The following is a 25250-nucleotide window of genomic DNA, read 5'->3' as shown; positions in this document are numbered from 1 at the left end:
TCCCGGCCACCTTGGGATTTTCTGGATTTTCTGGACCAAGAGGAGCCTTTTGGTGGTGCTTAAGGAGTCTTCGGCAGTCCAAAGCGAACAAAGCATTTTGTTGCCTCCTGGAGCGCCTGGGAGAAGAAAGGGAAAGGGGGCGCTTCACCCTGGCCAAATCAACTCGACTTCAGCCTAACCGAGGCGTTACCACAGTTAAGGAAAGGCGCCGGCTACAAAGCAAGCGAGCAAGAGAAGAGGGGAGCCCTTCAGCATGGGAAGGAAGAGGAAGGAGGTAGCAGCAGCAGGAGCCACCTTTTGGTGAGAACGGAGGTTTCCCCCTCTTGTCCGCCTGGGTTTCTCTCTCTGGCACAGTGTATGGGAGGCAGCCTCGTGCTGGGTGTATGGGAGGCACGTGCTCCTCCTCGCCGCCTCAGAGTCCCTCTTTTTTTTTTAAGCCTTAAAGTTTTGGATTTATTTTATTCCCCTCACATCTTTTTCCTTTGGCAGTGACTATCCTCCTCTTCTTCCTCCTCCTCCTCCTCCCACCCAAATTCCGAGCTTTTATTTCTTTCCTAGTGGGTTTGCATGCATTATTTGCTTTTACATTGATTCCTATGGGAAAAATTGCTTCTACTTACAAACTTAAGAACCTGGTCATGGAACGAATTAAGTTCTTAAGTAGAGGTACCACTCTACTATGTTCTTTATTCAATGAGGTAATTAGTTAACTCCTTTGTTAATTAGTAGATGATTCAAATAGGGAATTAATCAGTGGTGAAATCCAATTTTTTTCATTACTGGTTCTGCGAATTGGCTACTAGTGGTGGGTTGGTGGGCATGGTGTGGCTTGGCTGGGCCTGGCAGGGGAAGGATACTGCAAAATCTCCATTTGCACCCCACTTTGGGGCCAGGCAAAGGTGGTATTTGCCCATTCTCCAAACTTCTTAAAATTTCCACTACCGGTTCTCCAGATCCTGTCCGAACCTGCTGGATTTCATCCCAGGAATTTATTACACACTTTCCTGGATGCAAGTTATCTCCTGGGTTTCAGCACCTTCCTTTTGATTTTCCTAAGACTCATCTGAAGGCACAAGTCTATGGTAGAAGGGCTAAGAAAAAGATCAGGATGTTCAATTTGTCCGATGGCTGCTATAGTAATTATTATTTTTTCTAGTATCCCTTTGGGAACAGATATCAGCCAGAAAGGTTTGAAATTATCTTCCCTTCTCGGTTGAAATATCACCAGTGGGGATCACCAGGCCCACAACTCCTTGCGAAACTCAATGCTATTCTTGCAATTTTTTTTTTGCTGAAGCAGCAGCTGAGTTGGAGATTAATTGAGACTGCTGCTTAACACCCCCCCCCCCCAACCCAAGGAATGGCACCCTGGGAATATAGGCACAGTGCAATGGTCGAGGGGTTTTTCTGTTCAAATTCTGAAAATATAAAGCTTTCCTTATTTGTGTATTGTAAAAATGTTACTTGTCCTTTCTGCATTGAGATTAGTGGTAAAAACAGTTCATTTTCAACAAGGAAGTAAAATAGTTTCAATACGTTCGAATTGGTTGTTCTGTCCATGTGCAGAATTAAGCTTGCAGATTAATTACTTATTTGAAGAAGAAATATGTTTTGCAGATCCCTAGGATAATAATGGTTATATTATATTAGGCCAAGGCTGACAAATACAATTTAAAAAGCTAAATCAGATTAGGGAACAGAATCCATGTCGGAAGGGCAAAATTGATTTAGGAAGCAATTCATTTGTGTGTGTGTGCTTTTGGAGTCTTCATTTAAAATTAAGAAATAAATATAAACAAAGCTACTTTAAACCTGCAACCAATTTGACTAAATTGCTGTCTTTACATTTATGTACTTTTCTAGTACTCAGGCTACAAAATAAAGTGGAAGATACCAAAATGAATTGAAGAACATGGAGGCAAACTTCTTCCCTTCATCAAAAAAGTCTGCAAGACAGCCAGTTTACTTGAAATTCAATCAAAAAGATGAATAGTCAGGGAACACTGAGGCTGATCTGATATTCATACTCATATTTCTCTTTAAACCTTGCTTGCTTTATCAGAGTTTTGAATATGTCCATATACGATGCCCATATGCCTAGCACTTTGGAATAATAAACAACTCTTTTCACTCACATTAACAATCATCTGTGAAACTTAACTACTGTATTGTAAAAATCAGCTAACCTAAACAATGTCGTCTGACGGGACCCAGGGGAAGAGCCTTCTCTGTGGTGGCTCCGACCCTCTGGAACCAGCTCCCCCCAGAGATTAGAACTGCCCCCACCCTCCTTGCCTTTCGGAAACTCCTTAAAACCCACCTCTGCCGTCAGGCATGGGGAATTGAAACATCTCCCCCTTGCCCATGTAGTTTGTGTATGATTCGATTGTGTGCTTGTTTTTTATATATTGGGGCTCTTTTGGATTTTTTAACTTAAAAGTGTAATTTAGATTGCGAAATATTAGATTTGTTACTATGTTTTGTTTACCATTGTTGTGAGCCGCCCCGAGTCTATGGAGAGGGGCGGCATATAAATCCAATAAATCTAATCTAATATAATCTAATCTAATCTAATCTTTTATTTAACAGTGCTTTAGAAACTATAAATTATAAACTTGAAAACAGTGTGATTGCTCAATAAATAACCTGGATAATTTAACTCTGTATTTTAATCTTTAATAAAAAGTGTTTCATTTCTAAAGTACATTGAAAGCTTTGATACACAGAGATTTGTACTTTTCTAAATCTTTTTTTATTGTATAAATAATAAAGTGTCCTATCACCATTCATGAAAAAAATGCTGACTTCTCCTGGTGAGATGTGGTATCAAGAGGCTCCAATGTCCCTTCTAGGTCTAAGGCAGGGAATTGCACTTGTGTTTCAAACCACCTGGCTACGGTGAGAAGCTGCAGCTCATGAAAAGCACGGCCAATAAATTGCAACCCGATCGGTAAGCCTTTTCCAGAGAGGGCAGAAGGAACACTCACAGCTGGCAATCCTGAAAGATAAACAAACATTTCTTTCTTTCTCTGCATTGTCTGATAAGGAACATACAGTACGACAGAAAAACTAAAGCAAAAACATCTTGAAAACAAATATTTAATTTAGTATTGTAGTTTTTCAAGCTGTATTTAATTAAGATTAAAAAAAACCCCACCAACCTTTATTTCTTCTTAAAACATTTCATAGAAACATAGAACACTGACGGCAGAAAAAGACCTCATGGTCCATCTAGTCTGCCCTTATACTATTTCCTGTATTTTATCTTACAATGGATATATGTTTATCCCAGGCATGTTTAAATTCAGTTATTGTGGATTTACCAACCATGTTTGCTGGAAGTTTGTTCCAAGGATCTACTACTCTTTCAGTAAAATAATATTTTCTCATGTTGCCTTTGATCATTTCCCCAACTAACTTCAGATTGTGTCCCCTTGTTCTTGTGTTCACTTTCCTATTAAAAACACTTCCCTCCTGAACCTTATTTAACCCTTTAACATATTTAAATGTTTCGATCATGTCCCCCGTTTTCCTTTTGTCCTCCAGACTATACAGATTGAGTTCATTAAGTCTTTCCTGATACAGTGGTACCTCGAGATACGAGTTTAATTCGTTCCGGACCTGGGCTCTTAAGTCGAGCAGCTCTTATCTCGAACGACTTTTCCCCATAGGAATTAATGTAAATAATTTTAATTGGTTCCAGCCCTCAAAAAACTCACAAAGTTAGTCTAAATTATGCAGAAAGACATGTTTTTAATGAAGAAATGTACATGTACATATAAATGAATAATGAAGTTTCTTTCACTTAACTTGTAAACTTTCTTAAACTTTTAAATTTACATATGTTCAACTTCTCTGCCACCCAATCCTGTAGGACAGAGGTCCCCAACCCTTTTTGCACCAGGGACCGGCTTTAAGCGATCAAGAGAGGAATGGGTGAATGAATGGACGGAGGGTGGGAAGGAAGGAAGGAAAGAGGGAAGGGACAGGAACAGAGGAAGGAAGCAAGGAAACTTATGAAAGGGGAGAGTAAGAGAGGAATGAGTGAAGGGAGGGAGGGAGGGAAGAAGGTGGGAAGGAGAAAGAAAAGAAGAAATAGAGGAAGGGAAGGTAAAAGAGAGAAAGAAAAAGAGCAAGAAAGAAAGCAAGAAAGAAAGAAAGGGGGAAGGGACAGGAACAGAGGAAGGAAGCAAGGAAACTTATGAAAGGGGAGAGTAAGAGAGGAATGAGTGAAGGGAGGGAGGGAGGGAAGAAGGTGGGAAGGAGAAAGAAAAGAAGAAATAGAGGAAGGGAAGGTAAAAGAGAGAAAGAAAAAGAGCAAGAAAGAAAGCTGCAAGCACCCCCCCCCCCGAGCCCCCCAGGCCGGCTGCAACCTTTTAAAACACGCGCGCCGCTTCGCAGCTGTCTCCTGAAGCCGAACGCGGAAGTTAGCGTTTGGCTTCAGGAGACAGCTCCTTGGCGCTTGTATCTCGAATTTGGGCTTGTAAGTAGAACAAAAATATCTCTCCCCTCCCAGCTCTTATCTCGAGTTGCTCTTAAGTAGAGCAGCTCTTATGTCGGGGTTCCACTGTACGTTTTATGCTTAAGACCTTCCACCATTCTTGCAGCCTGTCTCTGGACCCGTTCAATTTTGTCAATATCTTTTTGTAGGTGAGGTCTCCAGAACTGAACACAGTACTCCAAATGTGGTCTCACCAGCGCTCTATATAAGGGGATCACAATCTCCCTCTTCCTGCTTGTTATACCTCTAGCTATGCAGCCAAGCATCCTACTTGCTTTTCCTACCGCCCGACCACACTGCTCACCCATTTTGAGACTTTTATAAGTATTGATAATAACTACTTATAATCAGATAATATAATTATTTAATCCCCTTACAATATACTGTATTTTTCGGAGTATAAGACGCACCTTACTTTTGGGGGAGGAAAATAGGGAAAAAATCTACCTACCAGGTATTCATATGGCTGGTATCCCTAGTCTGTTCAGCTTCAGCACATTATTTTATCCCCTGGTTAGAGTTAAAAAGGCCTTTTTCAGAGGGAGTAGGAATGAAAACAAGCCTGCAAAGACTTAGGGCAAGAAAAACTGCTTTGGAGGGAATAGGAATAAAAATAAATGCTGCAAGCCAGGCAGATCATTCGCACCGCCTTAGGGCTGAAAAAGCCTTTTTCAGATGGAGCAAGAATGAAAAAGCTACAGAGTATAAGACACACCCAATTTTTCAGCCTTTGTTAGGGAGGAAAAAGGTGCGTTTTATAATCAGAAAAATATGATATATGGATGATTGATGCAAATTGTCCTTTACTAGGGCACGAGTAATATTTCATCATTCTAAGGTTCAAATATTCTTTCTAACTATTCATCATTACAGTGTCGGATTAGAGTCACAAGTATACTGAATTTAATTTCTCACTCATTATCCACTAACTCCTGCTTGGACAAACTAATATGAAAAATCACTTTAAAATGTTTGGGTTTTTCATGTGGGTTTCATCCCAACATATTATTCCCTTGCTAAATGAGCAAATCCAGCAACCACATATTTGCTCATACTTGCTAATTTAGAAAATTACATACAAATATACTCAAAGACATAATTGATTGAGCTTTGGCAGCATACTGGTGTAACCAAACTTCAGTAGTTTTTCTTGTTACAATTACATATACCTCCAAAACTCCTCATGGCATAAACATCTACATATTTCCTCCCTGTTGTTTTGGATTATTGTTTTCTCTGATCAAGATTATCTGAAAAAACCCCAGAAAATCAAGCCTAATTTTGAAAATGTTCAGCTGATCTAGTTTATGCAAACTTGGACAGGGTGTGGATTGGCAATACTTTGAATAGCTACAATTGGAAATTTCAGTATCAGCCAAAATTAATCACATCTGACTGTCCATTAGAAGTCTGACTTGGCTCCTGGTCTTTGTTGTATTTAACCTTTTAATGTATTTAGTTTTTCAGTCTTAATTGGGGGTGGGTGGGTGTTGTTATTTTAACTTTTCATTAGGAGATGCCCAGAACTGACTAGAAGATGGGTGGCTACTTTCTTTCTTTCTTTCTTTCTTTCTTTCTTTCTTTCTTTCTTTCTTTCTTTCTTTCTTTCTTTCTGTCTGTCTGTCTGTCTGTCTTTCTTTCTTTCTTTCTTTCTTTCTTTCTGCCTGCCTGCCTTTCTTGGATTTATATGCACAGCTATTTTAAATAAATAAATAAATAAATAAATAAATAAACAAACAAACAAATAAATAAATAAATAAATAAATAAATAAATAAAAGTCTACAATGAATAAGTTTTGTAAAGGATCAGATTTTCCTGAAGGTTGGAAGCTTTTATGTTTTGAATAAAACAATTGCTGCCTGGTTCTAATCCACAAAACGAAGAGTGTCTACAACAAAAACTTTCACTTTTTTTTTACCGGCCATGTTGGCAGCCTGAGTGAGGATATCATCCTGGGTGCTGCGAGTCCTGTTGTCTTCCTTGATGAATTCTTGATACAGTATAGCCTGATTTAAAGTAGTTGGGGTCAGCAGTATATCCACACCAGAACGGAAGAGTTTTGCAAAATCATTGGCTATGAGTCTTCTCACTTTCTGAGCTTTGATGAAATAATTCTCGTAATTCCTAGAGGGAAAGGGATGAAGTCCAGGAAGAAGCCAAAAATTGAATCAGGGTAAAGCTATTACTAAAAAATAAATAAATCATGAGTCAAAACATATTGTGATACTAGCCTCAACCTGTCAATAGGACAGCATTTCTTTTAATGTCTGAAAAGTGAAGTTTATTCCTAAAGATAGACATAAAATACTGTAACAAGAACTCACAATTCAACGATGCATCAGCTACAGAGGTAAGTAACGTTTTACTACACCTTGATATATAGTTCTGTACCTTAACATGTGTCTTTCAGCTATGCTGCCATATACAGTATTCTGTATCTTTCCAGATATCTAACAGCCTTTTTCTCCTGGACCTTCTCTATACTGGTGGACTCTAGTTACTTTCATATTGCAGTTCCCTAAACTCACTGTTCTAACTATTGGGACTATGCCCCCAGATCTGGAACTCTTGAACTTATTATCGGGCCATTTCTAAACACCTGGCATTAATGCCACTAAGCCTCATACATGAATGAACATGAACGTCAGTACCAGTAATGATCACTACTGCATCTACTTATTAATGATGCTGAAAGTTTATCTATTTATGTTCTTTAACTACCCATCTCTCTCAGAATTTTAATTTAGTAACATCTAGGGTGGGGGCTTCAAGTTCTTTATTAAAGAATGGGTAAAATTTGGGGATTAGGAGCTATACGTGCCCCGGATTTAAAGATATAAAATAACGTTCTGAATATAAAATAAAAGTTTCCTTTTATTTAGTCATCTTAATGAGGCTGCAATGGTAGGATTTAGTAAGCATGTCTGCCTTTGCATATATTGGGAATTTCCCCTAACCAATAAAATAAATTCTTGATCTACTGGATTATGCAGAATTTTAAAATACAGGTAGTCCTTGATTTACAACCCTTTGTTTATTGACCATCCAAAGTTACAATGGCAGTGATAAAAGCGACCCATCGTAGTTTTTAACACTTATTGTAGCATTGCCATGGTTACATAACAATGGGGAACAGCAATTTCGTTGTCTTAAATCTGTGATTTGTTTTCAACTAACCTTTGGCCTCTGGATCCAAAAATAACCACAGTTTTTGTCTATCATGTCAACTTTTTAAGCTACAGGATATCCTCAAAAGTCGTACAAATTGTGCATATAAAGGAAAGGAAAGTAAAAACTTACCAAATATACTGTTTACAAAGAATAATTTTATTCATACAAGGCTATTATAGTTACTGCGAGTTAAATTGTGTTCATACAAATAGTTGTGTTTTTTTATCAAACGGTAATTATACATATTAAGATTAAAAAATTGCTTATAGCTTTTTCTGGAGTGTTTAATCTGTGGACATTCTTGTTTGATGCTCCAACAATAGTCAGCCATCATATGTACATCCCATCTACCTTGATACATGCCTCCATGACCTTCAAAACTTGGTGGACTTGATCACCCTGCTCATCACTGACTGCACCAAGATTTTCCGGGAAGTTAGCAAGATGGCTATGTAAAAAATGCAATTTGATGCTCATGTTGCCTAATTAACTATATTATATATATAAGGTGTAGAGAAAAAACTTGACGTGGTAGAAGAAAACTAACTACAGTTTTGAAACCAGCATGCCTAGCTAACTCTAAAAAAAGTCAAAAGTCAAACTCAACAGAAATCGGGTTACAAATTATTCCCCAGTGGATCAAAATTAAGAGGTTTGGCAACTGGCATGCATTTTGGACAGTTGCACCAGGTCCAGGGGTCTTGAGATCACCATCGGTAACCTTCCCGGCCAGCTTCTGACAAGCAAAGTTGATGGAGGAAGCCAGATTCACTTAATGACCACAGTGATTCACTTAACAACAACCAAGGTTGTAAAAATGGGACAAAACTTCCTTAACAACTGTCATGTTTAGCCACGGAAATTCTGGACTCAATTGTGATTGGAAATTGAGGACTGCCATCTCTTACTTCTAAAGCCAAACCAGTAATAATGATAATACTGATTTGGCAAGATGAAAAAAAATCTGGTACCCATGTGTAATTTCTCCTTTAATCGAACAACAAATAAAACGTCAGTTTTGTAACTTTGAGCCTTAAACTTACTGCGAAACTTAACTGTTTTAGCAAGAAGTAGTTCCCCGATAGAATTCTTCCCCTTACAACGTCATTAAAACCTTCTCGGCGTGTGGATGCAATCAAAGCTTCTGTAGATTGTTCAGCATTGCTGCGATGGCCTAAGAGAAGAAGCAACCAGCAGTTAACAAATACATTCCAAAAATTCAAAGCTGATTAAACGATCCCATTCAGCAAAAAAAGGCTAACGAAGGCTTATTGTTGCTAAACCCCATCATATTTCATTTCTGCCGCACGAATCCCAGCGACGGGTTAGGTCCCACAGAGTTGGCCTTCTCCGGGTCCCGTCGACTAAACCAGTGTTTCCCAACCTTTTTTGAGCCGCGGCACATTATTCACATTTAGAAAATCCTGGGGAACATTGAGCGGGGGGGGGGGGGGGGGGGGCTAAAAAAAAGTTTGGACAAAAAAAATCTCTCTCTTCCTCCCTTTCGCTCTATTTCTCTCTCTCTCCCTCTTTCTCTCTCTCTCTCTCCCTTCCTCTTTCTTTCCCCCTCTCTCTCCATCTCTTTGTTTCTCCCTTCCTTCCTCTCTTTTTTGCCCTCCTTCTCTCTCCCTTCTTCCCTCCCTCTATGTCTTTCCCTCACCATCCTTCCCCCTCTCTCTCCCTCTCTTGCTATCTCTTTCTCTCCCCCCTCTCTCCCTCTCTTGCCATCTCTTGCTATCTCTTTCTCTCCCCCCTCTCCCTCTCTCTTTCTCCCTCTCCCTCTCTTGCTATCTCTTTCTTTCTCTTCCCCCCTCTCTCCCTCTCTCTTTCTCTCTCTCCCTCTCTTGATATCTCTTTCTCTCTCTTTCTCTCCCCCCTCTCTCCCTCTCTCTCTCCCTCTCTTGCTATCTCTTTCTCTCCCCCCTCTTTCCCTCTCTCTTTCTCCCTCTACCTCTCTTTCTCTCTTTCTCTCCCCCCTCTCTCCCTCTCTCTTTCTCTCCCTCTCTTGCTATCTCTTTCTCTCCCCCCTCTCTCCCTCTCTCTTTCTCTCAGCAGTGGCATTGGGCAGTAGCCGTGGGGCGGTGGCAAGGTCATCAGCTGTGAGGCGGAGCTCCAGAACGGAGGCACCGATGGCGGCGGCTAGGACATGTTTCTAGACGCCGTACATGCTGGCGTTGCGCTGGGCATGGACGTGGGGCTGGAGCCTCTGTCCCGGCCCAGACAGCAGGCAAGTGCCAGCCACGCAATTCCAGCATGTCCAGCAGCCGCCGTTGGTGCCTCTGTTCCGGAGCTCCGCCTCACAGCTGACCACTCTGCCGCTGCCCCACGGCTACTACCCACTGCCGCCGCCATCACCCTCTCGCTGCGCACCGCCCTTCCGCTGCCGCTATCCTCCCACCAGGCCCCAAAGCTCACCTGCTGCCGCCGCCAGGAAAACTCCAGCCGGGCGGGGCACTGCAGTTGCCGGAAAACTTGGAAGGCGCAAAGAAGGAAGCTCAGCTTCCGTTCTCACAACTTTTTGCTCTTCGCAAAAAGTTTCGAGACCAGAAGCTGAGCTGCTTTCTTCGCGGCACACCTGACCATGTCTCGCGGCACACCAGTGTGCCGCGGCACACCGGTTGGGAAACACTGGACTAAACAATGTCATTTGGCGGGACCCAGGAGAAGAGCCTTCTCTGTGGCGGCCCTGACCCTCTAGAACCAGCTCCCCCCAGATATCAGAGTTGCCCCCACCCTCCTTGCCTTTCGCAAGCTCCTTAAAACCCACCTCTGTTGTCAGGCAGGGGGGAATTGAAATTTTTCCCTTCCCCCTAAGCTTATAGAATTTATACATGGTATGCTTGTTTGTATGATTTGTCTCTTAAATTGGGGTTTTTTAGATTCTTTTTAATATTAGATTTGTTACATTGTCTTCTTTATTGTTGTTAGCCGCCCCGAGTCTTCGGAGAGGGGCAGCATACAAATCTAATAAATAAATAAAATAAATAAATAAATGTATTCATCAGCCAAAAACTAGACATTTCACATGGGTTTTAACAGCTTGACACCTGATCTAGCAGTTTGAAGGACTGAGCTGAACCTTCTTCACTAAATATTTCTTGCACAAACAGGATGGTACAAAGAGACGGAAATCCTCTCCAAAGATGATTAAATGTGACCTTTTTATGTCTCTTTCTTTTTCCTGGTTCTTGCTCAAGAAGGAAAACAAGAGAAGAGAGACAGCTAAAATTAAGTGTAATATATTGACCAACATTAAACCAAGCCTTGAAATCAAGGATTGTCTAGAACTTTGGCTCCTACTTTGCTTTTTCCACAAGGAGAAAAAGTTATGTGAAATAAATGAACAAGAAATAGGCTTAATCATAGTTTAATCCAGATGTAATTTCTGTAAATTAAAATTTCTACATCCCTATTCAATAATGCAAATTATGAAAACTTCTCAAATAATTCCATACAGAACCACTGAACAGTAGAAAGGAGCTCTACATATATTGGGTTTCCATATACTGTGGATTTGATAAACATCAAGCTGGCAACGTCCTAGTCCTTTCCCTTCAATACTGCCATCTAATGGAGAAACTAACATACCATACTAAGCTATGATACAACCGATTTGACTTTGCTTTACCTGGTTGTGTGTAACTGGCTATTTTTTTAAAAAAAATATGTTTTTTTACAAACAACAGTGTAGGGTTTACACATTGTGTGATTATAACTCTTATCACATTGCTGTACCTGGCAACCTTCCTTAGGATTAGGCAGATGAACAAGTCATCAGAAGAACGTTTGCAAATGAAGGCTACCTAGAAGTAATATTTTATTGGGCCCCTTGGATTAATTGTCAGCTGAAGAACCAACAATACAGGGTTATTCAAAAAAGAAAGAACCGATTTTATGATGCAATATTTTATTAAGGAAAAGTAATACAAAATGCCAGCCAAGTCACAAGTACAGTGATACCTCGTCTTACAAACCCCTTGTCATACAAATTCTTCGAGATACAAACCCGGGGTTTAAGATTTTTTTGCCTCTTCTTCCAAACTATTTTCACCTTACAAACCCAAGCCGCCGCCATTGGGATGCCCTGCCTCCGGACTTCTGTTGCCAGTGAAGCGCCCGTTTTTGCGCTGCTGGGATTCCCCTGAGGCTCCCCTCCATAGGAAACACCACCTCCGGACTTCCCTGTTTTTGTGATGCTGCAGGGGAATCCCAGCAGCGCAAAAACAGGTGCTTCACTGGCAATGAAAGTCCGGAGGTGGGGTTTCCCAGCGAGGGGAGCCTCAGCGAAATCACAGCATCACAAAAACACGTAAGTCTGGAGGTGGGGTTTCCCATGGAGGGGAGTCTCACGGGAATCCCAGCAGCGCAAAAATGGGCACTTCGGCTGGCAAAAGGGGTGAGTTTTGGGCTTGCATTGATTCCTATGGGAAACATTGTTTCATCTTACAAACTTTTCCCCTTACAAACCTTGTCCCGGAACCAATTAAGTTCGTAAGACGAGATATCACTGTATTCAACTCACAATCAACTTTTATTTCCTGTCTACAAGTAAGTGTTCAATGTGGCCACCACTTGTAGTATGGGCAACATCAATGCAATAAGAGAATTCTTCCCAGGCACATTTCAGCATATCACAGTCCACTGAGTTGATCCCTGTTGTTATTCAATGTTTAAGGTCATCGAGGTTAGTGGGTGGAGGGGGAATATAAACACGATCTTTTACATATCCCCACAAGAAAATAAATCACAGTTAAGTCTGGAGATCTTGCAGCCCTAAGAGCAAGATCTTGGGGCTCCTTCCAACCAATCCAATGCAGAATGCCTTTTCCTGAGGATTCGCCATTCCAAGGGTAAACAAACAACTGAACATTGACAGAAGAACGATGGAACGACATCGCCCCTGTAGCAGCCATTCAAAACGTAGAAAACTCCTCTTGCAAATGGTCACTGACATGACAATGCTTGAGAACTGAAGCAATGCATCACGAAATCGGTTCATTCTTTTTGAATAACCCTGTATATTATCTTTTGTTACTAGGATTTTTACTAAATAGAGTTTGGTTGAAAACACACTAAATGTGAATATTTAAGAGATGACTTAATATTCAGCAGGGAGAAAGCTTACCATACTCCAGACCATCGAATCGAGCCATATTAGAAGCTACCTCTGCTGCACATAACACGTGATAACAGACAATGGAATAGGAGGTATGGGGCAGGCTCACTTCCATCACTTTAGCTCCAGCTCTCTCAAAGAGCCCAGCTGCCTTGGACCACACGGCTAGAGTCTCACTAGATAATCCTGCAGTATGGTATTCCTGGGAGGGAAGGGAGGAGGAGAAAGCAGAATGTTATGCACAACCAGCAGTATTTCACAGGGTTCGTCTGATCTGAAAATGTCAGAAATGCTCAAGTGAATTGTGGGATGGCAATGAAAGGCTCTGTGTTGGAGAGTGAAATTTCTCTCTGGATTATACCTTATTTCTAAATCTGTACAGGGAGTCCTCGTCTTACAACCACAATTGAGCCCAAAATTTATGTCATTAAGTGAAACATTCATTAAGTGAGTTTTGGCCCATTTTACGACCTTTCTTGCCACAGTTGTTAAGTGAAGCACTGCAGTAGATAAGTTAGTAACGGGATACTACAACGGTCAGAAGTATGAACCAGTTGCCTAGTGTCTGAATTTTGGTCACATGATCATGGTGATACTACAAAGGTCTTTAAGCGTCAAAAGCGGCCATACATAAGTCACTTCTTTCGGTGGTATTGTCACTAAATGAACTGTTGTAAGTCGAGGACTACCTGAATCAGGGACAGTTTTCTCTACAGGGCAGCCAATTTGGCCCTGAGTCTGATATTAAACTGCAGCTTCTTTCAGAGTTATTTATTTATTTATTTATTTATTTATTTATTTATTTATTTATTTATTTATTTATTTATTTATTTATTTATTTATTTATTTATTTATTTATTTATTTATTTATTTATTTATTTATTGGATTTGTATGCCGCTGCTCTCCGTGGACTCGGGGCGGCTAACAACAGTGATAAAAAACAGCATGTAACAATCAAATACTAAAACAATTAAAAACCCTTATTATAAAACCAAATTATAAAACGAAAGTTGGGGGAAAGATCAAAAGCAACATGAGAAAATATTATTTTACTGAAAGAGTAGTAGATCCTTGGAACAAACTTCCAGCAGACGTGGTAGATAAATCCACAGTAACTGAATTTAAACATGCTTGGGATAGACATATATCCATCCTAAGATAAAATACAGGAAATAGTATAAGGGCAGACTAGATGGACCATGAGGTCTTTTTCTGCCTTCAGACTTCTATGTTTCTATGTTTCTAAACATACATACAAACATACCATACATAAATTGTAGAAGCCGAGGGGGAAAGAATATCTCAGTTCCCCCATGCCTGACGGCAAAGGTGGGTTTTAAGGAGCTTACGAAAGGCAAGGAGGGTGGGGGCTATTCTAATCTCTGGGAGGAGTTGGTTAACATCTTTTGGAAAAATCCTGGGATAACATGAGCTCTTGCTCAGGGATCAAGAATGATATTAAGCAATATTAAGTAGCCATTAAGTATGGAATGAATAACAATGCTAAGAATTTATTCCAGGACATTTTATAAATCCTAAAATAGGCTTAAGAAACTTTGGAAGAGCCTACATCTTCTAAACAGTGGCTTACTCACAGTTACTCATGCGCTGTTCACCATTAGAATGCCTTACTATATAATAAGCTCTACATGGGGCTGTTCTTGAAGAGTACAGAACTCCATTTCCCCCGAGATGAATGTGACGTTCAATGATAGTCATCTCTTTTGCTGTCTTGAATGATTTTTTTTCTGCTTTTATTTAATATTTTGCTTGTTTGTCATTTTTATGTATTATATGCAGTCTAGAGCAGGGGTGAAATTCAAATTTTTCCCCTACCAATTCTGTGGGTGTGGCTTGGTGGGCGTGGCAGGGGAAGGATACTGCAAATTCTCCCTTCCCACCCAACTCGGGGACCAGCCAGAAGTGGTATCTGCTGATTCTCCGAACTACTCAAAATTTCCGCTACTAGTTCTCCAGAATCTGCTGAATTTCACCCCAATCTAGAGTCACATTTCCATACACTTGTTAAACAAATAAACATTTAATCAGAACCAGTAGAAATGTACAAAGCAAGGTTTAATACTAAATTGTTCTGTTATACAATTATCAAACCTAGCGCCATCTTATTTTTGTGTGTAACAAATAACTCTGAACAACGCCTTCTCTGTGGTGGCCCCAACCCTCTGGAACCAGCTCCCCCCGGAGATCAGAACTGCCCCCACCCTCCTTGCCTTTCGTAAAGTTCTTAAGATCCATCTCTGCCGTCAGGCATGGGGGAACTGAGACATCTCCCCCGGGCCTATATAGTTTATACATGGTATGTTTGGGTGTATGCTTGCTTTTAATAATGGGTTTTTTACTGTTTTTTAAATTATTAGATTTGTTCTTACATTGTCTTTGTTATTGTTGTGAGCCGCCCCGAGTCTACGGAGAGGGGCGGCATACAAATCTAATAAATAAATAAATAAATAATAAATAAATAAATAAACGTTAATCTGCAGACATGCCAATAGCAAATGGATGCTAACCTGCCATTTCAGCCTTTTTCTTTATTAAAAAAAGGATATGTTTTTAATATGTTCCAATGTCATGTTCATTAATTCCACTTGCTTTTCTTTTGGTAACATTACAGTGAATTCTTTTTAATAGCCTCCCATCAATCTGGACACTCTCCAGGTATATGGATTCCAGTTTCCATAAATCTCGTGAATGGCCATGTGGCTGGGAATTATGAGGGTGAAATTCTCAATGTCTGGAGAGTGCCCTTGGAAAAATTTGTATTTATAACATTAAAAAAAACAACCAATTCTCAATTTATTTAAGTAGTGCATGGAAAAATGATAAATCATAGGTTTTGGTCTTATGTTCAGAATGTGAGCTTCATTATCTACAAACACGAGTTTTGAATGCAAGATTTTGGTTTTGAAATTTATTTTTTTGTAAAGGGAAAAAAAGTTTTGGAAGAAAAATATCACATATTTATTTTATATCTTTTACTCTGGCACTGGCATATATCTCTTCAGAAGACAGAAAGGTATTTGAAGTTATCACAATGTAACCAAAGATTTCACAATCCTCTCTAAAACATGAAATACTTGTTTTTAATCTTGAAATATGAGATGGTTTTATTCTTCTTCATATGTTGTGAACTGCAACTTCTAGCCTTTGTCATCATTGCCAGTAGTGCCTCAGGCAGCTGGGAAGATTCGTTTACACATGAAGGAAAATATGGGTGTCCCAGGATAATGTTGCAGGATCCAATCTGGGTCAGTCACCAGGTGTGGCAAGAACCCACCCCTGGTATCTCCAGATTTTACTGAACTAATCTTGCAGGGTCCAATTTGGGTTGGTCAGCGGGACCAGAGATTTAGTCTTCTGAATTTTGGGGCTCCTGCTGGTGCCCATCTTTAGGCATTTTCTCTTTCAACCTCTGGTCCTGGTAATCAACCCAGATTGGATCCTGCAAGATTAATTTAGTAATATCTGGAGTCACATCTGCCATAAAAAGGAGAAAAAAGCTTAAATTTCACTTTATGTTTTTGGTAAATGATGCTGAAACAATCAACACAAAACCTAATGCCAAATAATAATACAATTAGTGCTGTGCTCATTCAACTAGGAATAAGGGAACCTGTGTAAGGGAGCTTCTATCAAATTCCCACTATCTCTTGACTATTCATCATCGCCATTCACCAGAGTTGCATAGAGATTAAGAGTGCAGTACTGCAGGCTACGTCTGCTGATTGCTGGCTGTAGTTCGGCAGTTCAAATCTCAGCAGGCTCAAGGTTGACTCAGCCTTCCATCCTTCCGAGATGGGTAAAATGAGGACCCAGATTGTTGGGGACAATAGGCTGACTCTGTAAACAGCTTAGAGTGGGCTGAAAAGCACTGTGAACTGATATAAAAGTGCTATCTTAAGACTGGCAAAAGCTGTACTCCAGCAAGATTTGGGTTTCTGTCTACTGTACTGGCTTTATTATTTATTTTATTTTATTTTATTTATTTATTCAGATTGTATGCTGCCAAACTTCCGAGGGATTCTTTTTATTACTTTTGTAGGTTGAAAGCATGAATCAAAGGTAGAAGGGTATGCTCACATGTTTAATTTAATTAAAATTAAATTTTAGTGCTCACTAACTAAATGCTCATTAATTTCTTATTTTAATGCAATTTAATATTTATTTATTTATTTATTTATTTATTGGATTTGTATGCCGCCCCTCTCCGTAGACTTGGGGCAGCTAACAACAATAATAAAAACAGCATGTAAATCCAATACTACAACAACTAAAAAACCCTTATTTTAAAACCAATCATACCTACAAACAAACATACCATGTATAAATTGTAAAGGCCTAGGGGGAAAGAGTATCTCAGTTCCCCCATGCCTGACGGCAGAGGTGGGTTTTAAGGAGCTTACGAAAGGCGAGGAGGGTGGGGGCAATTCTAATCTCCAGGGGGAGTTGGTTCCATAGGGCCGGGGCCACCGCAGAGAAGGCTCTTCCCCGGGCCCCGCCAAATGACATTGTTTAGTTGACATTTAATTTAATTACAATTAATGTAACCTAATGCTCACTAATCATGCACCCGTTTACCTTAGGAACCCCAATGCAAAGATTCTTCATGTCTACCAAGTTAGGTAGCTGAAATGGACCAAAGGGATCTTGCACTGTAGTTGAATCTTTCGGGTCATGCCCGCCAAGAACACCTGGAAGAAATGGAACGGCACATGAGATAACAGGAAAAAAGAGAACTGCTAAGCTAAACTAACTTGAGACAAATGCCTAAAGCTGTTCTCAACCTTTCTAATGCCACGACCCCTTAATACAGTCCCTCATGTTGTGGTGACCCCCAACCATAAGTCCAGTGCCAATTCTCCAAACAAAGCTTTTAGCTGATTGGTAGGAAGGTCAGAGGGACACTCCCACTGTAAACACCTGATTGGTCGGATTGTAAGAATACGTTCCAAGGCTCCAGAATGGAAGCTTTAGTTCCTAACACCATGGAAAATTTGCCTTTTCCCATGGCCTTAGGCGACCCCTGTGAAATGGTCGTTTGACCCCAAGGGGTCCCGGCCCCCAGGTTGAGAACCACTGGCCTAAGTAAACATATAATTATTGTACCTAACACAACCGCTGCATCATCAACACATCTGGTTAAAATGCCCGGGACATCCATTGAGTTCACAAGTGGGATGAGACCATAGCGGGAAATGAGGCCATAGCTGGGCTTTAGACCGACAACTCCACAGAGGGAGGCTGGATTTCTTGTGGAACCTCCTGAATCAGATCCCAGAGCCCTGCAATTGAATTTAAAGAAACCCATGGCAATCAGAAACAAATACAAAACTGTATCCCATTAGGCTCTCCTTTTATATTTGCTACCTGAAAGCCATTTTCGAATGAATGAATGAATGAATGAATGAATGAATGAATGAATGAATGAATGCACATATAATTACATTTCCTTCCAGTTAACTCTTGAGGACTCCATGGAGCTTTCTCAACAACAGTACACAGTGCTTTACCATTACCTTCTTCTGGTATTTTTAATATTTATTTTTACCCTATCCTGCTGCTCTGAAGTTTATTGATGGCCTCTTATCCAGGAATTAAGTATGTATCACCTGACAAGATTGACCAGATATTGTCATCTGCTGAGGCAGAAACAGACAAGCTATACTTAAAATAAGAGGTGGGATTCAGCAGACTAGTTCTCGAGAACCAGTAGTGGAAATTTTGAGTATTTTGGAGGACTGGTAAATGACTGCCACCTCTGCCTCCTGAGTCCCAGCTAATGGGGAGGAAATGGGGACTTTGCAGTAACCTTCCCCTGGAGTGGGGAGGGAATGGAGATTTTGCAGTATCCCTCCCCTGCCGTGCCCACCAAGCCACGCCCACAGAACCGGTAGCAAAAAAAATTGAATCCCACCACTGCAAGTTAAAATATGTGTGAGCAACCATAAGTTTTAGATTTTGTATGCACCATTCATCTTTCAGCTCTAAGGAGAGGCAAGTTTGAATTCCAACGTATGTTTAATTTGGAAAGAACTTTAAATGGTACTTAGCTGTGCTACAGGTAGTCCTCGACTTACGACAACTGAACATAATAATTCTGTTACTAAATGAAACATTGGTTAAGTGAGTTTGCCCCATTTTACTATCTTTCTTGCCAGAGTTGTTAAGTGAATCACTGTAGTTGTTAAATTAGTCAAACTGTTGCTAACTAAATTAGGTTGTTGAGTGTTACACCTAGCTCTGGCCATTGACTGGAATGTTTATGGGATGAATGTTGATCATTGTTTTTAATTGTATTGGGGTTTTAGATCTCATTTTAAATTTAGATTTCTTATATATTGTATTACTATATTTATTTTGTTGTGAGCTGTCCTGAGTCTGGGGAGAAGGGTGGCATAGAAATATTATTATTATTATTGTTGTTGTTGTTGTTGTTGTTGTTGTTGTTATTATTATTATTATTATTATTATTATTATTATTATTATTATTATTATTAAAAATCTGGTTCCCCATTGACTTTGCTGGTCAGAAGGTCTCAAAAGAGAATTACATGACCCCAGGTTACTGCAAGCACCACAAATACCAGTATGAGTTAATTACCAAGCGTCTGAATTTTGATCACACTACCAAAGGGATGCTATAACAGTCAGACAGGTCATAAGTCTCTTTTTAAATTCCAGTTGTGACTCTGAACTGTCACTAAACAAAAACTGTTGTAAGAAGACCATCTGTATTACGATGTTCTAAATTCAAGGTTGCGAGATCCTCTTACGCAAAGCAGGTAAGAGATGATACCGCAGCAGCACTGCCACCAGAGCTTCCTCCAGTTATCAGCCAGTCGGTATCCTCGTGTTGAGCAGGGGAAGTTGGTGCACGTTTTTCTCTGTACTGCCTTGAATAACTCCAGGGGTTCCGCACTGGCCCAAATGCCCCATCTGTACTTCCAGACCTAGGATGAACAAGTCGCAAAGGAAATTTTGAGAATTGTGAAGCATTAAGCAGGTTGTTGTTGTTGTTGTTGTTATTATTATTATTATTATTATTATTTGCCTTTCAAGAATTTAATTCAACTTACCCCATGGCAAATTCGTCTAGATTGGTTTTTCCTAGCAGAACAGCCCCTTGATCCAGCAATTTCTGAACTACTGTTGCATTGAATGGGGGGATATAACCTGGAAAAAAAATGTAAATGACTGGATTAGCTATGGACTCTATCTTGTAATAATTGAATGTTTTACCATTGCAACAATATTTTATTAATCTGATATATCTGATTGATTTTTGTTTCCGGGCATGTGCAGAATCAAAAAATTACTGAAATCTTGTATGTGCGCATCCCCTCGTGAGATTTTGCTTCTTGCGCATGCTCAGAATCAAAAACACTCCAGGACACACATGCATGCTCAACTTTTGCTACCGGTGCGGCATCCATCCTTCCTTCCTTCCTTCCTTCCTTCCTTCCTTCCTTCCTTCCTTGATTTGATTTGATTTGATTTGATTTGATTTGTATGCCGCCCCTCTCCATAGACTCGGGGCGGCTAACAACAATAATAAATATGACAAATCTAATGTTTAAAATAACTAAAAACCCTTACTAAAAGCCAAACATACACAAACACACACCATGCATAAATTGTATAGGCCTGGGGGGAAAGGAATATCTCAGTTCCCCCATGCCTGACGACAGAAGTGGGTTTTAAGGAGCTTATGAAAGGTGAGGAGAGTGGGGGCAATCATAATCTCTGGGGGGAGCTGGTTCCAGAGGGTCGGGGCTGCCACAGAGAAGGCTCTTCCCCTGGGTCCCGCCAAACGACATTGTTTAGTCGATGGGACCCAGAGAAGGCCAACTCTGTGGGACCTAACTGGTTGCTGGGATTCGTGTGGCAGAAGGTGGTCCCAGAGATATTCTGATCCAATGCCATGTAGGGCTTTATAGGTCATAACAAACACTTTGAATTGTCACTGGAAACTAATCGGCAACCAATGCAGACTGCGGAGTGTTGGTGTAACATGGGCATATCTGGGAAAGCTAAAGATTGCTCTTGCAGCTGCATTCTGCACGATCTGAAGTTTCCGAACACTTTTCAAAGTAGAGAGCATTACAGTAGTCAAACCTCGAGGTGATGAGAGCATGAGTAACTGTGAGCAGTGACTCCGATAGAAACCCATTACTGGAGGGGAGGCTTTCCTCCCCCTCCCAGCACTGTTTTGGAATGTGAGGAGTTGAGCATGCATGCATGGAAGGAGTTTGTACACACATGTGCAAAGGCAGGGTGCACAGGAGAGGCATTGCATTATGGATGTGGGCACACGCGACAACATGCGCATTATGCACTTTCGGCACCAGAGGGGAAAAAGTTAGCAATCACTGCCATAGATTAATGTGAGACAATTAAGACACTAAGAATCAGAGCTCTAACGTATGGACTTGTTTTCTTTTTTAAAAAATCTACTTTACCTTTTAACATCTTGGATGCACATGTTGTTTCAATGCCAGCAGTGCTGAAGTTGTCTTTCACAGCAAAAGGAATACCATCCAAATCACCCAATGGTTGACCTTCATTATGAAGAATACAAGGATACAAGGATAATACAATATGACTCCACAATAGAATACAGACTTCAACTTATAACTCTGACTAAGCCCAGAAATATGATTGTAAGTCATGGTAATCTTAAGAAGATGAATGTGTCTGACTTTACAACCCTTTTTGCAGTGGTCATTGGAAGAACATAGAAAACCCACTGCACCCTATGGATGTTTGAAATTGTAAGTTAATGCTGGTTTATGGCATTGTGATTTATTGTAATAAATTGTGATCATGCCACTTCAGGATGCTGCAAATAGCTGTACAGTAAATTGGGATCGATTGGCAAGTGTCTAAAATATGATCACACAATGGCATTGTGTGTGTGTTTGTGTGTGTGTGTTCTGCTATTGGAACTTTGAAACTGGATTGTAAGTAGCCTTGGAGAGAACCATCACAACTTTGAATGGTCTCTAAGTGATCAGTTGTAAATCAAGGATTACCTAACAATTTTAGAGGAGAGCAGCTGTTTGGTAGTAGTATCTTACCTTGTCTGTATCTCTCCTGTGATGCCTGAGCTTGTTTTAATGCTGTCTCTTCTGTTACTGTTATGTACGCATTAAGAAATTTGGTAGCTTTTATTAATGAGAGACATTTCTGACAAAGTTCAGTTGAACTGATATGGCCTTTCTTTAGTGCTGCAGAAATCTGAAACGAGAAAGGAAAAAAAAGAAGTACAATAATTTGAACAGAAAAAATACTGTAGTTATACAGTGAAAAAAGCCTATTTAAATTGTGATATTAAAATACATTAAATAAAGCAAGAGAAAGAAATAAAAAGTAAAGAAAAGAAAGAGAAATGCCCATATAATATCCATTTAGTATTAATAGAGAATTAATAAAATTCTAACATAACAAATTTGTGTTGTGAATAAATTCCATAGTACCAGCAGGATAAACTTCTATTTATATAAGATTATTCTTTTTCATTGAGCCCCAAGGTCAATAGAACCAAAACTCTTCATAAAATATATTTTAGGAATAAAGTTTAACATGGCATTTACATCTTTAATCACAACATTTCTTTCTAATTGATTAACATGTGCTATATTTGAAATCAAGACAAATAAGACAAAAGGAGATCACATGAGTTAAGGAACTCTAAAATTTCTTACAATGTTACAATTTCTTGGGGAGGGGGGATGAAATTCAACCCCTTTTAAGTATTACACCATGGCGTCCTAGAGCAGTGGTTCTCAACCTTTCTAATGCCGCAGCCCCTTAATACAGTTCCTCATATTGTGATGACTCCCAATTTTAAGTTTAGCGCCAGAGCTCTAAGTTGATTGGCAGGAAGGTCAGAGGGACACCCCCATTATAAACGCCTGATTGATTGAATTGTAAAAATATGTTCCAAGCCGTCAGAATAGAAGCTTTAGTTCCTAACACTATGGGAAATTTGTCTTTCCCTTGGTGTTAGGCGACTCCTGTGAAATGGCCGTGCAATCCCCAAAGGGATCCCGACCTCCAGGTTGAGAACCACTGTTCTAGAGACACAAAATATTTTCTGATGAATTACTTTCTATCAGTTCTCTCCAGATAAACTAGACAAGAAACACAACCTGAAAAGTTAATTCTACTTCATTTATTATATTAGCACAGTACATTAACAAAGTTGCCAATATGAAAGCACAAATCTCCTGCTGAAGATTATTAATTGCCTGATCCATTAAGATAGGTCTTTCCTAAGTTTCTTTCTCTGATCATTTATGCAACTAAGTTCTTCTCTTGTCTGATACTTTTTTAGGCAGCATCTCTTCCCTTCGTCCCTCAAGGTCATTCTCACATACTGTTACAGTTTCATCCTTAAATCACAAGTTGTGTGTGTATGAATGTACATATGGTCACCTAACATCAAAAACATCATCAAAAAAGCACAACAAAGAATGTTCTTTCTGTGCCAGCTCAGGAAGCTCAAACTGTCCAAGGAGCTGCTGATACAGTTCTACAGAAGAATCATTGAATCTGTCATCTGCACCTCTATAACTGTCTGGTTTGGTGCTGAAACCCAACAGGATCGACACAGACTTCAGAGGATAATCAGAACTGCAGAAAAAGCAATTGCTGCCAACCTGCCTTCCATTGAGGACCTGTATACTGCATGAGTCAAAAAGAGGGCAGGGAAAATATTTACTGACCCCTCACATCCTGGACACAAACTGTTTCAACTCCTACCCTCAAAACGTCGCTACAGAGCACTGCAGACCAAGACAACTAGACACAAGAACAGTTTTTTCCCGAACGCCATCACTCTACTAAACAAATAATTCCCTCAACACTGTCAGACTTTCTACTAAATCTGCACTTCTATTCTACTAGTTTTTCTCATCATTCCTATCACCCGTTTCCTCCCATGTTGACTGTATGACTGTAACTTGTTGCTTATATCCTAAGATTTTTATTAATATTGCTTCTTCATTGCTTATTTGACCCCTATGACAATCATTAAGTGTCATACCACATGATTCTTGACAAATGTATATTTTCTTTTATGTACGCTGAGAGCATATGCACCAAGACAAATTCCTTGTGTGTCCAATCACACTTGGCCAATAAAAATTATATTCTATTCTTTATGTGTGCATATACATATATGTGTATACACGCATAGCGTGTATTTGTGTGCTTGCCAAGGAAATAGGAATAAGAGATCCACAAATAAATGCATTCCTGAATATTAACGTAATGATAGAATCCCTATGCTTATTTATGTAAAAATGAATGCATTTTTATATATTCTGTAAAAAAAGGTTCTTCTTACAAGACAGGGATTCTAATGCCACCTGGGTTGTTCTAGATTAGATTTTTAAAATTTTATCTTGCTTTTGGTGTATCAAGTCCCCATTGCTATCTTAGAATATGCTCCATTTTTAACTACAAATACTAATAAATCTTCTCAATAAAAATCATATCATTACAATGCGGTAGTATCCAGGTAGCCAAATACAGTATAGAATTCCTTGCAGCCTCTCTGTTTTTGTACATAAATACAGTAGTTGCCTATTTGCAAACATTGAATATTATTATCACACTGAAAAAAGCATAGTACACCTACAAATGAAATGTAAATTTATATTGTTAGTCCATGTATAATATGTCATCCGCTAAATAAATAACCTACAGACAGAGTAATCCTGTTTGTGAAGGGCATCAATGTGTTCCCTGGGAATAACTCTTATACAATCACTCTTATACAAACTCGGGTTATACTCTTTTGTAAATACACTGCTCAAAAAAATAAAGGGAACACTCAAATAGCACATCCTAGATCTGAATGAATGAAATATTCTCATTGAATACTTTGTTTTGTACAAAGTTGAGTGTGCTGACAACATGTGAAATTGATTGTCAATAAGTGTTGCTTCCTAAGTAGGCAATTTGATTTCACAGAATTTTGATTTACTTGGAGCTATATTGTGTTGTTTAAGTGTTCCATTTATTTTTTTGAGCAGTATATAAAGAGATGGTTTATTTTGTATGGATTATTGAGAAACTACGGTATTTGTGTGATGATGATGATGATGATAATAATAATAATAATAATAATAATTTATTAGATTTGTATGCAAAAATAGCTATTTGACTCTCTCTCTTTTTCCCTCGTGTGTGTGTGTGTATGTGTGCGGGCGCACTAAACTGTCATCTATAGTTTCTTTTTGCACAGCCAAGATTGCAGGTTTTCCTGCAAAAATCCGGATGAACACCTGAACTTTCCATATCCTTTCGTTGCTGTTACTGGTCATTTGGATTTCTACCACCCACATCTGTTTTCTTATCCTTACTACCACAGCAACCTAAAAAAATCAACCCCACCAACAACCGAGAAGCGCATTGCCCACCACGCAATACGGAA

The 25250-nt window shown here is 39.6% G+C and overlaps 1 protein-coding gene across 1 annotated transcript in view; it reads right to left on the bottom strand.

Moving 5' to 3' along the window:
- Nucleotides 1-2654: 2654 nt before the first annotated feature.
- The window catches only part of QRSL1 (glutaminyl-tRNA amidotransferase subunit QRSL1), a 23197-nt gene continuing 601 nt past the window's right edge, over nucleotides 2655-25250 (bottom strand). The window contains exons 2-11 of the mRNA XM_070733284.1: nucleotides 21886-22045; nucleotides 21268-21366; nucleotides 19885-19981; nucleotides 19582-19758; nucleotides 17915-18090; nucleotides 17387-17499; nucleotides 12799-12991; nucleotides 8730-8847; nucleotides 6421-6626; nucleotides 2655-2998 (exon numbers count right to left, since the gene is read on the bottom strand). Of these exons, the coding sequence (XP_070589385.1) occupies nucleotides 2787-2998; nucleotides 6421-6626; nucleotides 8730-8847; nucleotides 12799-12991; nucleotides 17387-17499; nucleotides 17915-18090; nucleotides 19582-19758; nucleotides 19885-19981; nucleotides 21268-21366; nucleotides 21886-22045 (1551 nt within the window). The 3' untranslated portion in view covers nucleotides 2655-2786. The remainder of the gene's footprint in view (nucleotides 2999-6420; nucleotides 6627-8729; nucleotides 8848-12798; nucleotides 12992-17386; nucleotides 17500-17914; nucleotides 18091-19581; nucleotides 19759-19884; nucleotides 19982-21267; nucleotides 21367-21885; nucleotides 22046-25250) is intronic.

The sequence above is a fragment of the Erythrolamprus reginae genome, chromosome 1 (assembly GCF_031021105.1).
Source record: "Erythrolamprus reginae isolate rEryReg1 chromosome 1, rEryReg1.hap1, whole genome shotgun sequence".
In the NCBI taxonomy this organism is placed as follows: domain Eukaryota; kingdom Metazoa; phylum Chordata; class Lepidosauria; order Squamata; family Dipsadidae; genus Erythrolamprus; species Erythrolamprus reginae.
Note: the sequence above shows the minus strand (reverse complement) of the source record. Positions and strands in the feature narration are given on the sequence as shown.